Source organism: Podarcis pityusensis (genome assembly GCF_964106645.2).
Source record: "Podarcis pityusensis genome assembly, chromosome: 2".
NCBI lineage: Eukaryota > Metazoa > Chordata > Lepidosauria > Squamata > Lacertidae > Podarcis > Podarcis pityusensis.
This window is the reverse complement of record NC_138029.1, coordinates 29,136,896-29,152,684: the sequence shown is the minus strand read 5'-3', so window position 1 is coordinate 29,152,684 and position 15,789 is coordinate 29,136,896. Positions and strand designations below refer to the sequence as shown.

Below are 15,789 nucleotides of genomic sequence, written 5' to 3'. Positions count from 1 at the left end.
ATAAAAAGGGGAGGGGGAGGGAAGGAAGGGGAATAAAAGATCAGGCTAAGTTCAAATTGAAAGCCAGGCGGAATAGCTCTGTCTTACAGGCCCCGCGGAAGGAAGTTAAATCCTGCAGAAGCCTATAGGCTGAAGCCCCTTCCCTTTCTATGTTAAAGGGTCTCTTCATGTGGAAGTCCTGCCCCTGGACACCCATACATTGAGAGCAGCTACCCTGCTATACGGGATCCCAGTTTGGATAAATGCCTTCAATCAGGCCACGGAAAGACTTCAAAATCAGTTTTCCTTCAATAAAAATCTGGCATACCAAATTGTGTCCCTCTGCTGCCCTACGCCTCGAAACTTAACCAAAGACTTCTAGTAACAAAAGCGTAGCTGCTAACGTTTCAGTTCCGGTTGCGGCTGCGTTATAGACCAAATGTAAAAATTAAACAGATAGGAATCTCACTAGACGGCTTATCAGAAAATCCTGTGTTTGAGATAAATCAAACGCAGATGGCTAGACAATGAATTCCAAGAACTTAGCAGCCAAATCAGGAATAGGAGTGTGTGTGGCAAGTCCGGGAACGGAGCACGGTGGGAAGCCAATGGCGTTGCATCTCTCCCAGTTAACCGACCCAGATGCAGGTAGGGCCTACATGCTGGGGAGTGCAGTTGTCTATACCAGGGAACTGAATGGGTGTGCATTCCCGACTGCTCAGGATCCCCCAACTGCCTGGAGAAGGGGGTGCCAAGGTCCTGCCTGCGGGAGCATGTGCACCCACAGGGTCCCCCTCCCCACTGAAAATAGGTTTAAAAGAAGCATTCTACTGAGACCCAAAGAACAGTATGTGGTGTTTGCTGGGCTGTGGTTGCACACATGGGCATGTGAGCATTGCTGACCACAGTTTGCAAATGTGCCCATCAACACCAAAAGTCTGGGGAGCCCTAGTTTAGTGGTTATGTGCATGTAGGCACCCGCAATGCAGGTCTGTAGACATCAGGGGCAGCGTGATGTTGGGGAGGGGCCAATGGCTCTGTCCCCCAAACAAGGACTTTGTTGCAGTTGCCCCCACCCCCCATCTTACCTTTGAGCCCCATGGCAGCCCTGCTCTGCCGACTGGAGCTGGAGCCGTAGGCCGGTTCGGGCCGGCTAAGCGTATCCTTCTGGCGAGCCACAGCTACGGCGATGCCCACGGGAGGCTGGCGCACCTCGCCGTCCCCGTGTCCCAGCTCGTGTTCCCTGCTGCGGGCGCAGTCCGGGCGCTCCATCTCCTGCTGGCCCTTGGCGCCCAGGAACTTGCCCCCGTCCTGGTGGGCGCAGCTGCCCTTGAGGCTGCCTAGTCCCACGAAAGGAGCTTTCTGCCCCACGATAAGTGCTTGGTTGCTGTACTTCAGCAGGTTCTTCATGGCCGACACGTCGTCGGGCGGCGCCTGCATTTCCTGGGTGAGCACCGAGCCCTGAGTCATGAGCGCGGCCTGCTGGAGGCTGCTGCTGAAAGGGTCCAGGTAGGAGCTTTTCCTCTCCTCCACCATGGGCAAAGGAGGCGGGCCCTGGCCCTGCACCGGCCACGGCGGCAGGTGCGGCCCGTTGTAGCCCAGAGAGCCGAGCTCCATGGACTTGCGCTTGGACTCCGCGTGGGCCCCGGCCTGCTCCATCTCCGTCTGCAAGTGCTGCTGGTGGCGGATGCGGGCCACTTTCTGGGTGCCGGGCGTCGGGGGCTCCTTCGGGGCCTTGTCTAAAGTGCAGCAGGACTGGCTGAGTTTGCACAGCGTCTCCTGAGGGCTAGGTCGCGCGCAGTCCTGAGGGGGCATCATCTCAAAGTGCCCGCCTTTAGGCTGGTGGGTTAAGCTCCCAAAATGGCCGTCGGAGCCCGTGCTGTTCAGGTACTCCAGGCCTTTGAGGCGGGCCGCATTGGAATTCTGCGGCCAGTCCAGCCGCCGCTCGGCTTTGCCCTCCACCTTGAGGTGAGAGAAAGGGTGGTTCCCGTAAGGGGGCGGGTGCTCGGGGCCCACGTCGTGGGGGCGCTCCTTCCCCTCGCAGGGCTCAGAGGGCACCTGGAAGGAGCGGCTCTTGTCAGTCAAGTGGCCTACGGAAGGCACAAAGGTGGCTCCGCTGATCCGCAGCTCCCGGCCGGCCTTATCCTGCAGGGGGCACATCCCGTCAGGGCTGGAGTGGAGCTGCAGGCAGGGGAAACTGCCCGTGGTCGTGCTCAAGGCCGGGGGCCCGGTGGGCAGGCTTGACGGGACGGTGTAGGAAACCGAGTGGTGCAGCATCTGACGCCGCTCCAGGCACTCGCTGTAGGACTGGGGGGGCTCGTGGTGGCCGAGGTCCTTTGCACAGCGGCTCTGGGCTCCCGTGTGGCGTGGCAGGATGCCCCCGCCGCAGCTGGACAGCACGGCTTTGCCCGAGTCGCCGTTCAGCACCTTGGAGCTCAGCAGGCAGGAGGGCAGGTGCTTGGGGCGGTTGTCGCAGGAGCCCCGCTGGGGAGCCCCTTCCTTGCAGTTGGCCTCGGGCGTCATGGGCATCACCAGCTTGTGGCGCTCCTTGGCCGCCGCCGCCTCCTCCTCGGCCAGCCGGTCCTTCCCCTCGCCCTTGGCCCCTTTGTCCCCCTTGGACAGCACAAAGCGCTCGTAGTCCTTGTGGCACTTTTGCCCGTGGCCTGCCTCCCGGTCCCGGCTGCAGGAGCCAATGGGGTGCCCTGGTGCGGCCCGGGCAATGCTGGGGAAGTTGTGATTGGCTGACAGTAGGGTGGGCTGAGCCGGTAGGTTCCGCAGGTAGAAATTGTCTGGAGAAAGAGAAAAAGTGGTTAGGAAGCGTCTCCTTTGAGAAATATTGCCCCAGGCAAACACCCCATCTCTTCCTCCCCTATAAATATTGATTGACATCCAATGCCCTTTTAAAATGTGTTGGGGAGCGGAGGGTTTTATTGGGTTCTTCTTTTTATTTTTATTGTATATTTTGTGTTTTGCATATTGTGGTTTTATGTTGTGAACCGTCCTGAGACCTGCAGGTATAGGGCGGTATAATAATAATAATAATAATAATAATAATAATAATAATATCCCCCATGCCTTGTTGCCCAAGCAAGTCTAAAGGTTCTAGCCTCTCCTGCTTGCATGCTGCAATAGCTCTCTTTTAGGAATTGTGCCACTTGCAAGGCAGAGACTAAAGATGTTGTGCTGGGATGGTGGCATTGGCCTCAGATGCCCTTCAGTCACAGAGAAACCAACTCCTTATTCCCTTCCCTCTCTGTGCAGCTGCCTCCCAAATATGTGCCCTTGATAAGGTGCCGGACTTCGCAGTGGTTCTTCTACCCCTTTAGAAGGGCGTATCTGCACGTTTCCCTGCAATCCCAACCATGACTCAACACTTGCCTTTCTGGCTTTCATAGAAACGGTGCTGGCCATACAGGACGTTGCTGTTTCCATGGTGATCCAAGTGGCTCATGGGAAGAAAAGTGGATGCTAAGCTCCCGGAGAACCTCGGGTAACCTGGAGCTAAAACAAGAGGCAGCGAGGAATGAAATGCTGGCATCACAACACAGTGGTCGTGTAGTCAAGTCCCTGGCTTGGGCCCTTAAGTCTGATCTGTCTCTATGTGAATGTCCAAAGTAGACTGCCAGTGATGGGTGGGTGAGGAAAGATATTCAAAACATTTGTTAAGACAGATTTTTATTACGGCAGTCCGAATAAACACCTGATTCTCAGTGTTGGGAAATATCTGGCTTTCAAACAGCAAGAGGTGAATAGAAAGGTAGTCCAAAATTGTTGGTACCACAGCAGAAAACTCCTCTGGTGCTAGGCTGGGCAGAAGACGCTCCCAAGGAACTCTTTGGGAAGGGAGATCACATGAAACAAAGGCTGTTTGGGGGAATAAAAACACCCTATAGCACGAGCACAAGAAAACCCTGATGAATCACTGGATTCTTCATAAAACTTAACACGGATATCTCGAATATTAGTCCCACAATTATGTGCAGTTGGGGGGCAAAAAACCTCCGCCTGCCTCTTCACAAGGCTGGGGCATGCTCCTGGGCTTAAATAAATACAGTAGGAATAAATAAATCAAGTTCTGCACCAAGGTGACTAATTATGGAAATCAAGCACCTTCACATTTATTTGCAATAATTTATTCCACATCACGGTTTCAGCTTTACCAATAAATTAATAATAATAAAATAATAATAAAATAAAATGATAATAATAATAATAATGCTTTGAGAATCGATAGACAGAATGGATAAATGGGATTGGTAGAGGAGGAAATGTGCTGGTGGGGTCAGGCAATGAATAAGTGAATATGCCATCTGGGGCAAATGCGGAGCTGCTGAAGGGATTGAAAATACACGCTCCGACTTCTTTCTCTCAGGCCCACACTGATGGGGTCCCTCTGCAGGCTAGAAACTTCTTCAAATATTAACTTGAATAGCCCAGATCTTAAAGAACCTAGAGCTAGCATATGCACCTGAATCCATTCCTGTGCAGCAGTTACCAGACAGGCGTGAAATAAACACAGTCACTGACTTTACAACCTTCACTAGGATTGTATCCTCCTGGCTTCCTGCCAGTCTGTGTCTGGGTCAAGGTGTCAAATGCTGCAGCTAAGGATTTTACTTGGGAAGGAAGGCAGGGGAGAGCCAAGCGTTTTGATGGGCACCAAGGTGAACTGCCTGTTGCAGCCTTGACGAACGCTAGCTCTGGGTTTTGGATGTTAAAGCTCAGGGGGACATGGGTCCAGTTCCTGGCTCCTCCAGAGACTTCGCCTGTAGTGACTTCAGATAAATACCTCAACTCTGTGCAAGTTAACCTTAGCTCCCTCCTTCGTAAAATGAGAGCAATCAGGGGTGACACATCGCACTAATATTGTGAAGATGGAACGGCAATGTGCATTTAAAAAAAAAAAAAAGGAAAACTAAAACCAAACTAGAGATTTGGGGGAGAATACAGGAATGCTTGCTACTATAAGCACTTCAGAAACTGAAACTGCCTCTTGCTACAATTCAGAGTAAGGAAACCAATTTGTAGGATTCGCCAAAAAGATGGGTGTTTAATATTGGTAGGATTAAACTGGCAAACGCAAGAACAAAGTTTTTGTTTGCTTTGAGGGAAGAAAACTAAAAGTACCACTTAAAAAGTAAAGTGCCATTTACTTTATTAATTTGGGGGGGGGGGTGTGATAAGATGCGTGCTTTCAGCTAGACCAGCTTTTCCCAAACTTCGGTCTCCAGCTGTTTCCGGACTATAACTCCCATCACCCCGAGCTAGCAGGGCTGGTGGTCAGGGATGATGGGAGTTCAAAAACTGCCGGTGACCCGAGTTTTGGGAAACACTGAGCTAGACAGCATTTCACTTTCTTTCTTTCTTTCTAGTATGTTGAACTATATTAATAGGTATGTGGTTGTCGTCCTGAAAATTAGAATGGAAAAGATTTTGCATTACTAAGAGCACATATACATGTGTATATATATGCCTGCAATTTATAGAGATGACTAATAATAATGAGAGCTAGCCCAAATAATCCCAACAGACATCTCCTCAGACACTGTACACAGCCGAGTCCCAAGGAAAAGTTTTTCCACCCTCCTTTTGCTGGTGACTCACAGCTTCCCAGGGCTAGGATCCGAGCGGTGGCAATCGCTACGTGCAGCGTGTCAGGCCAAGCCACCAATGGCTCCCACCCTAACCTGCACCCTTGTCTGAGCGTCGCCATTGTCTGTTTGACTCCTCTCTAGGAGGAAGAGGCAGCCAACTCTCTCTTTATTCCTCTCTCTCTCTCTCTCTCTGTCTGCCCAAGTTAATCTCCCCAGTCAGCTGCACACCAGCACTTTCAGCCCCGCTGCCCCACCCCCATCCATACACACACACACCCCCGGACAGGCCGCCCGTCAGCATGATGCCGAGAGCATTGCCTGCACCCCGACCCCCCCCCTCCCAGCAGCACCAGCATGCCGGAAGCCAGCTGGCAGCCGTTCAAACTAGCAGTCGGGCTGGCTGCCAGGGCACCGTGCCAGCAGCACCTTGCCGCTCACACTTGAACTTTCTGCATCTCGCACGGAGGGGAGGATGTTGGGGGAAGGGCTCAGCGAGAGCGAGTCACCGCAGGAGACACAGAGGGAGAAGCGAAGAAAGCACACTGCGAAGAATTAGGGTAGCTGGAGTTGGGACGAGCATCGCAGCCCGGCTGGGGCAGCCAGGAATGGGACCAAGGCAGGGAGGGAGGGGGTTCAAGGAAGACCTGTGGTTTGGGAGCAGAGATGGCTGGGGAACGGGGTGGGGGTGGGGACACAGGTTCTCCCTGCCCCCCGGGGGGTGGGCTGTGGGTCACACATGAAACACAAAGGTGGGACTTTTTGTTTTTCTTCCATCCACAAGCTAAAGCTGGCATGACAGAATAACTGGAGAGGGAGACTGGGAGCATTGGCTGGGAATTTGGGGGCCAGGATAAAGGGTGGCTTGGTGGGAGTGAGGGGCAGCAAAGCTGGGAACCCCACTGCAGCAAGTTCATTCTTAAAAGTATTTTCCAAGTTCATCCTCCTTTTTTCAATTAAAACAAAAAAACGGAAGGGAGTAGGGGCCAGTTGGGAAATCTTAGGGGAATTCCTGCAGCTAAAAAGAAGGAAAATGTTAGCTCACTAGTGAGGAGAAAATGCAAACAACCCCATTGTTCCCTCCTGCTTACTTATCCCTCTTCCTCTCCAACACCCTGCCAGCATATATACAAGGGGAAGGCCCCACCTCTGGGCTTCCACGACAGGACAGTTTAAACAAGGGATGAGGGACCTTTGGACCACCAGATGTTGTTTCAGTGTAGCTCCCATCATCCCTGACCAATGACCATGCTGGCTGGGGATGAAGGGAGCTGGAGTCCAGCAACATCTTGAGGGGGTGGCAGGTTCCCCAACTCTCATTTAGGGAGTTACAACTAGGCAGCAAGAGTTTCAAGCAATGTTGAGTAGATAGAAGAAGAAGAGGAGGAGGAGTTTGGATTTGATATCCCGCTATATCACTACCCAAAGGAGTCTCAAAGCGGCTAACATTCTCCTTTCACTTCCTCCCCCCCAACAAACACTCTGTGAGGTGAGTGGGGCTGAGAGACTTCAGAGAAGTGTGTCTCGCCCAAGGTCACCCAGCAGCTGCATGTGGAGGAGCAGGGAAGCGAGCCCGGTTCACCAGATTACGAGTCTACCGCTCTTAACCACTACACCATACTGGCTCTCAAACAGATAGGCCTGGTCCCTGGGCTAGAATGTTCCTTTCAGACACTTTATTCCCCCTCCTTCCTAAGAATGGGGCGTGGAACGATACGGAATTAAACTCAAGTCAATATTCATAAAGACCATTCTCTTCCACAAATGCTGGGACCTCTCTAAACAAGGTCATTTGACATGCACAAAAATATTCTATGGATGCTTGGTGCCTGGCACAAAAATACTGTTCTTCTTCTTTTCTTTTTATTTCAAAGTCATGTTACTAGTCCTTGTGGTTGTGACAATATGGATGGTTGGGCAGCAAATGCAAGTCTCCACAATCCCAAAAGATCCATATGCTGCATGCCTACCTCTCCCTCCTTTCGCACTTCTACGTATGCCATTGTACCAATTCAACTTGTTCTGCCATCACAAAACTTGCATTTTTGAAGATGCCATGTACATAGAGAGACAGGACTGATATACGAATTAAGGACATTTATATGCACGTATTGGTTTTCGTAATTTATTCTGTTAGCAGAATGTGAGCAGTCAAAGCACAGAATTCCAGCTCTCTTGGCTTTATTATTTGGAACTTTTAATTTGTGCACATACAGAATACAGGCAGGACTGAGAGATTTATAGGAATTGAGAAGCACCGCTCCCCTCTTCCATGTGCTTCTGGATATTCCACCAAGGCAGCGTTGAGTATTTCCACCAAACCCCTTTACCTTCATGGGAGTGTGAGAACCAAATCTGGGAAGTGCCGGAGTGGGGGCCGCGGAAGGCCGGTTCTGATGGGGATGACGCCGGGCCTGTGGGATGTGGCGGTGCTGCTGAACCCAAGCTGCTGCTGAGGAAGCTGCCCATAAAAGACGAGGCAGGTGAGTTTCCCATCAACCCACTTCCTGCTAGATGCACACACACAAAAAGAGAGAAGAGAGAGGGAGGAAAAAGAAAGAGTGTCGGCATATGGATGGACATCATGAAGATCAGCAAACTTTCTAAAGTGGCAATTATTGAGTTCTCGATTTGTCATCCTTTCCATAGGCTCATGGTACAGGGCACTACTTTGCAAATAAAATACCTAAGCATGATCTGAAAGCAACATTTATGCAATAGCACCATACATATTTTTGCTTAAAGACCTAGCTCATCATAATCTAATAAAAATCCTAGTTCATTGAAATGTTTGTCCCTGGAACCGGGCTTGAGGAGGAAAGAAAACACTTCCAGCAGATGTGAAGGCCCACCTACATGCTTTTACACGCAGTGCCTGGATGGAAAAACACAGTTTCCCACTCAATCTGGCAAGCTCTGGTGGGCAAATATCATCTGCCTGCTGTCTACTCCGAGGAAGGAGTTGGTATTAATGTGAATCCCCATCAAAGACTTCTGAGAGTCATAAACTGGATGCATCTCCTGAGCATGGTACCTAGATACATGCAAGCAAGGAAAGGCTGGGAGCATCCATTGCGCCTAATAGTTGTGCATCTACAAGCTTATCAGGAAACAAATGACTGTGGGTAAATGTGTCACTAGGCCTTGAAACCAGGGTAGTAGCTGGAACATATACAGAACCCTTTAATATACAAGCCTGTGACCTTGTCAGCACTCATACGTCAGCTCAACACTAGCAGCTTCTACGCAAATGTACCAGCCCTGCAGAATGAGCAAAGGGAAACAACCGAGACACAGCATATTGAGCACCTCCATTTCCATGTCCAGAATGACTCCAGGAAGGGAGAATGAACCATAGGGAAATGAACCAGATGGATGCAAGTTCTCCAGAAAGAAGTATTCAAAAATTGCTTACTGTATAGAGTGCAAACATGCTCACAGTTCCTGTGAAACAATGCATTCCTCCTACACTTTGAGTCAATGACTCTCTGGCAATCAAGTTCCTTGCAACTGGGCCTCCAAACAACTGGAAAGAGGACCCCGCCTCATTTTGCAATACCTGTGGAGACACATCCCGAACCCACTTCCCCAGTGTAGCAAACCTCAAATGCAGCTATTGTCCCATCAGCTAGGCACCTGAGGGTAGTGGAGCTCGACTTGTGCACCAGTACATACCCATGGGAGCTGTGTGACGTGGGAGCTCTATGAGATTTAATAGCCTGCTCAGTGAAGAGAACACAGTTCATGGGAGGGAGCAGATGATTTCATGTAAACCTGCATTACATTACTCGCTTACCTAGACAATGTTACTGCACAGGCCAGCCTGTGATTTCTTGCCAGAACTGACTCTAGAACAGTTTATTTAGGAAATACTCTTAATCCATGGCTGACACTTGGGACTCCTTGTATTCACTGATCATGGCTGTATCTGCCCGTGAGATGGCAGGACAGCTACGCAGGTGTAACAGCAGCTCTTGAAGGTGGCTGGCTTTTTCAGGGGTGGCTACTGCTCCAGCCCCTGCTAGGGCAAAAGACTTGAGCTAACAATGGAAAATTCCTCAATGCAGAATGTTTGTAAGCTTGCTCCCCTACTTTGATTTTCCCACTTCCAAGGCACTCACTGCAAGGGCTTATCCAGCTGTACAGATACTAAAATCTCTCTCTCTCTCTCTCTCTCTCTCTGTGTGTGTGTGTGTGTGTGTGTGTGTGTTTGTTTTCTGGCAAGGTTTCAAATTCATCATGGGAAAATTCATCACCACCAAATTTCTGCCTGTGAAACAGCTGCTTAAGGTGAAGGGGAAAGCTTACCAGAAAAGATGGCAGCTCACCCGGCCAGGCCTGCAAATAGTGCTGTGCTCTATCTATGGGCAACGGTCCTAGACCTTTTAGTCATTACCCCTAGGTATTCGACGTGGGCGAGTGCCTGGTGAGGCATCCAGCCAAAAAGCAGGAAGTACTCCTCTCTTTAAGCCAGCCCACGCTCCCTGGCTAATCCCACTGGGATGCCTCAGCGATGAGTGTGGGGAAGTGGTTACAAGGGCAGGGCCAAGGCAGTTCTCCCCACAGCTGGGGTGGGGGTGGGAGCCTGATCACTAGCTAGGGAAGTCCCTTTCTGGACATGACATTGTGAAGAGACTAGGTCAGATCAGAGTAGGTGGTGGCGGCGTGAGAGAGCCAGCCCAGGACGGAGCTTAAAAGCCTATCACTTTAGGCTTTCCCATAGGCTAAGCACAAACCTATGAGCACTAAGGAGATCCCTGGGGAGTTTCTGAATCTCAGACCTGATCCAGAACTGCCCAACAGGGCCATGGGCTTCCTTCCTTAAGGGATGCCCAAGCCCCATAACATCCCTAAACTCCTGTTGAGTTTGACAAAAAAATAATTAAGTGACACCTAATTTTAAAATACTGTATTGGAAAAGAATGGGAGCAGCAGAGCTGTTTTTTGTTGTTTTATGCATACCAACACCCCGCACCGCACCCCGAATATCTAAAAGCTGTACTATTGAACTCCTATTTCTTCCAGGTGGCGTTGTGTGGATTTTTTTAGAGGGCTCAGCTGGGTGGTGCAGTCAGTAAGTAGAGAGGGCTTTGTAAGGTCAGCAGATATATAATTGCCCAGAACGTGGGAAGAGTTCGGGCAGGAAGGAGGACGGGAAAGGAAATACTAGCGAGAAGCACTTCTCTTTCTAGCAGGAGTTGCATATCTCCCTAATATTCAGGCTCAGCCTCAAATGTCATAAAGGAACCCCAGAACAGGAAACGCAGCTCACTTGTGTCCCCGTCCCCCGCAATTCCATGCTGGAACATCAGAGTACGCCAGTGGTCGTGTAAGCAAAAACAGATCCTCACCCGTCCTTGGAATCACCACCAAAGGGCTATCCTAGCTGAATTAAAATGCTGATCTCCCATTTTGTGCCTTATTATTGCTATGCTGAGCATTAAATAACATTAGATGACTGAGGGCTGATCAGGATACTATTTTCTTATCTTAATTTTAATGCCCGTCATTTCTTCCCACCAACATCTTTGTATATTTGTCTGAGATACCCAGTGGAGATCTGAAGGCTCCCCCCTGGGAATGCAAGAATTCATCAAACCAGTTGAGAAAGGAAATTTGGCATCACAGGGGCGTGCCCAGTTTGTCTCTCTAGTTTGGCTGGTAGCTCCTATTGTCATCCTGCAGTAACTTAACAATCAGAATTGTGATTGAGTTTCTAGACTTTTGGAGGCAGCATAGTTTTCCCTGTGTGTATGCATCCTAGAAAGTGTGACACAGCAATGCAGGTGGAGAAGGGAAGGTTCTGAACACATGATTCTGCCTTATGTTTAAAACAAGTTACAGTATTTAATTTGACAGGAAAGGTAATAGTGAGGGTGTGCCAATGAAGGTGCATGGCAATAGGTTCACCTGCCTGATATCACTGTCAAATGGCCTTAAGGGCAAGTGGTTCCTGGGTCTGTGAGATAGGTTAGTTGCCTGTTCTGGATAAGGTTGGAAGAATCATGTACTGCATCTAGGGTTCTCCCTGATCCACCCCTATCAGTAGAGGCCAAAAAGACCTCTGTGGCCAGGGGCGTTTTTTTACAAGTTCTGGCTAGTACGCCAGCTGCAACTGTTCTTGGAATTGTCTGAACCGAAGTCCTTGTGTGGGCTTCTGCTGATGGGACTCATTACTTGAATCTCACTCTCTGATGTGGCACTGTTCATGTTTCTCCACATCTCTGAGGTTTGGTTTGCCTTTACTATAAGAGCCCAACCTTCAGTGCAGCAAGCTCTGCCCTGTGGAACTGCCTGCCAGTAGATGTTTGGCAGGAACTATCCCTGCCTTCTTTCAGATGTCTTCTGAAAACTCTACTATTTAGGCTGGCCCTTAAAACACGAATGTCACTTCTTAGCTAACCAGTACTTACTGATGTCTTTATATTTATGTTTTATGGGTATTCATAGTCTGCTTTTATTGCATTTTGTATGTTACCCAGCCACCTTGACACAAGGAAGTGCATATTATAAATATTTAAATAACAAACACACATTAAAACCACACTTTTTACAAACAAATAATAGGAAAAGTATTGCTAATGTAATCTACACCTTAAGCGAGTGCTCTTTCCCCAAAATGTGATTATTATTTTTCTAGAGTCTGAAAGAGGCAGAAAACACGAGGGCAATGATTTGGTGACATTATAATATAGATTCTCTGTAAAAGCAAGTGAACAAGATGTGGTTATTCCAGAGTGAACAGCTAGCACAGAAGTACCGCTAGAACAATCCATAAATCAAGAAATCAGTACCAGGTTTAATTACCTCTCTCAATCTTGGAACTCAGAAGAGTGGTTGGGGCCAATGAGCACATGTGCACATGCCCAAACCCACTTTACATGGGCTACAGGCAAAACTGCTGATTAGCGTACAACTAGCCTGCTTGTAGAAGCTCCTGGCCAAATTCCTCACCCCCCCCCCCCGTTGTCCCTTCACACACTTAGCATTACAGTGGTACCTTGGGTTACATATGCTTCAGGTTACATACGCTTCAGGTTACAGACTCTGCTAACCCAGAAATCGTGCTTCAGGTTAAGAACTTTGCTTCAGGATGAGAACAGAAATCGTGCTCCGGCGGTGCAGCGGGAGGCCCCATTAGCTAAAGGTTAAGAACCATTTCAGGTTCAGAACGGACCTCCGGAACGAATTAAGTAGTTAACGCGAGGTACCACTGTATAATGAACAGCTGACAATTAAAAAGCAAGGCCCATGCCACCATTAGCCTGGCTCTGGAGTTTTGTGCTCTACAGCTCCCCCCTTCAACAAGCAACCTTATCTGCAGCTACAATTTCAAATCAGTTAGCCGGTGGCCATGCATTCCTAGCACCTCCACCCATTTGGCAGCACAGCCTCAGACCACACAGCATTCTGCGTCCCACGGTTCCCCATCCCGCTGAATCGGTGCCATTTCCGGCAGCTGTGGTTGCTACGGTACTTCTTCCTGTCCTCTCCCATCCCGCTTTTCCACAGCTGTGTGTGGAGTATGGGCAGTACTACCAGGCCTAAAACAAACCCGGGATGCATTGCAGAAAATAAACTTCCCCACCCCCGTCATGTATCCAAGCCCCCACAGACTCTGAAGCCGTTTCAGGGCAAAAGAGTTGCCCTCTCAGGCCGAGCTGCCAAGGAGACCGGATAAATAGGAAAGGAGGAGAGGAGCAGTTGGTCCTGGCATGGGGAGGGAGGCGGTTCCTGTTTCTAGGCCGAGCCTATCTGAGAAGCCGTGGTGCGGTGCCTTGGCCTGCGTCTCCCTGAGAACGAAGCCCCCCGCCTCAGCTCTCTCACGCCTGCCAGCGTTTCCCAGCCTGTGAGTCACAAGCTGCTGGCAGTGTCTGCTCCCCTGACTCTGCAGCTGATCAGCTCCTCTCCAGTTTCCCACCCACTCCTCAAACAGCCAAATCCTTAGCCAAACCTCTCGCGCTCCGCTTGGAGCCCCTGGATCCCATGAACTGGAAACGCATCTCTGGGCAACTCCCTCCTCCCAGTCATTTCGAGCCAAAAATACAATAATTGAGAGGAAAGGAAAGGGGGAAAACACATAACTGAATGGAGATGTTCGCTTCTGGGACGCAATGACCCTAAGGAAGGACGCAGACAAGATATATTATTCCATACATGAAAAAAGAATCATCCTAAATCTATTGGGTTTTTTTGATATCAAATCATTTTGAGTCTCCACCTCCTTCCTTTCCTCACCTGTAGTTTTGGTGCTGTCCCCTTGTTTTCCTGCTGTATTAATTCAAACGGCCAGCAATTCACAGCTTGTTGGTGCATATAGTAAACCCGCAACTTATACAGGGTTTAGGTTCTGGGGATCCGCACCTAAAACTTGTGTAAGGTGAAAACACATTGAGTTCAATGGCGGGTGGGATTGCCAAAGTCTTTTTCCCCAAGACGGTTGCCCCTTTCTCTCTCCACCCCCCCCCCAGTATAATTGCCAAGCTGAATGAGCACAAGTTAAATGTGCGTAAGAGCTGTGGGCTTGCTGCAGATAGTTGCTCTGATAAATTTGCCTTTCAAATTGAATTTCAAAAGGCTCTCTTGGGGTCTGGTGGCAACATGGCTGGCGAAGAAGGGTTTCCAACTATTTTACTGGGCTCTGCACCTGTGCCTTTAGCAACATCTTAGGGATCTGCAGGGATTAGCAGGTGATAATGCCAGATGATTTCTGCAGATCAGGTTGCTGTTTCAAAGCACTGGAGCAAGCCAGGGGTTTACCCCCCTCCCTGGTCAGTTATCAGTCCTAATGGTACTGCCATGTATGTGCAGGCAGGAGCTCAAGGGGCTGAGCTTCTCCCAAGTTTTCAGCATAGAAGTTTCCAAAGTTTCAAGGAAGGCGGGGTGGATCTTGTTTGCTGGGCCCACTGAGGCTCAGTTGCCCCCACCTCCCACCTTACCCTGCTTTTGTAATTCAATTCTTTAAGAAGCACAGCATCCGTCTCCTCAAAGCCGTTGTTGACTGTAATGTTTGCCTGTATAAAAGGGAATTCCAGGTCCAATCCCACTAAATTCTTGAAATTCAGTTTGCTTTACATCATTACAAGATGTGGACGCAGGAGGCAAAAGCAGGTCTAGGAAAGGAATATTCATTGAGTAACACAACAAAGGCTGAGAAAGCAACTGCTTCCCATGTTTTTCCATTGATTCAAACTCTTTGTGGTTTTAGTCAGTAAACCAGAGCTCTACAGGGGATTTTACTTCTCTCTGGCCACTGGAAACCAGGAAAAATAATAATCTAAATCCTTATAAAATCCTCATAGAAGCAGAATCCAAATATCTTAGCAAGCAAACCATTATGACCAGGAGGAACGCCATCCACCACTGTCTGTGGAAAAAACGAGGCTATGTTGGTTCCCCAACCCTTCAAATGAGTTGCAGGAAACAGGAATTTCCACCTTAAAAACAACAGGGGGGGGGGACTTTCCCCCTTTCACCGCTGGGCAAGAATTACCATAAATTCATTCATGATGTCAGAGTAAGGAGACAAGGAAGGGGAAAGTGTCAGGTTTCTAAAGGAAGAAGTCTTGAGTCTTTCAGCCTGTTTGCAACTCCAACCACAGATGTATGGCTGTTGGTTGCTTTCTCTTTTTTTAAAATGAAGAGGAAAAACCATTTTGCACAAATTCAGTGGCACTCATTTCTTCCTTTAGTTATTTACTGTATGTGATGGTTACCAGCTTGAAGCTTCACAAGAGGATTAGACAAATTCATGGAGGGTTAAGTCTGTCAGAGGCTACTAGCCACAATTGCTATGTTCTGTCTCTGCTGCCAGAAGCAGCATGGGGAAAACAAGATGGGGAAAGTGCTATTGCACACAAAACCTGCTTGCAAGCCACTGTGGGCTGACTAGGTGGGCCTTTGGTCTGATCTTGCAAGGCTTTTCTGATGTTCTTATAATGTATTATGTGTGCCCTACTATTACATGAGGCTTCCAGTGGTGTCTCATCCAGACTACAAATCAGGTTTACTCATTTGCTTCAGAATGTTGCAGTACCTATTGTTCCCAAACCACCCACTGGACTCACTCTCATATTTGCTTCCCGTACGACAGAGCTGAGCCCTGACACTAAAATAAGAGCAAAGCACAGGTCCTGGTCAAACACAGGCACTTTGCATGCAGAAGCAGACCAGGACAAAAGAAAAAATGTTCATATAAAACAGTAATCAAAAACAGCTT

The 15,789-nt window shown here is 49.0% G+C and overlaps 1 protein-coding gene across 8 annotated transcripts in view; it reads right to left on the bottom strand.

Annotated features, from left to right (window-relative positions):
• The window catches only part of BAHCC1 (BAH domain and coiled-coil containing 1), a 118,039-nt gene that overhangs the window by 37,291 nt on the left and 64,959 nt on the right, over window positions 1-15,789 (bottom strand). For 7 of the 8 annotated variants that reach the window (XM_080994318.1, XM_080994321.1, XM_080994317.1 and 4 more), the window contains 3 exons: window positions 7,901-8,080; window positions 3,358-3,480; window positions 1,068-2,768 (listed from right to left, as the gene is read on the bottom strand). In XM_080994318.1, the coding sequence (XP_080850444.1) occupies window positions 1,068-2,768; window positions 3,358-3,480; window positions 7,901-8,080 (2,004 nt within the window). The remainder of the gene's footprint in view (window positions 1-1,067; window positions 2,769-3,357; window positions 3,481-7,900; window positions 8,081-15,789) is intronic. The other variant, XM_080994320.1, reaches the window with a different exon arrangement.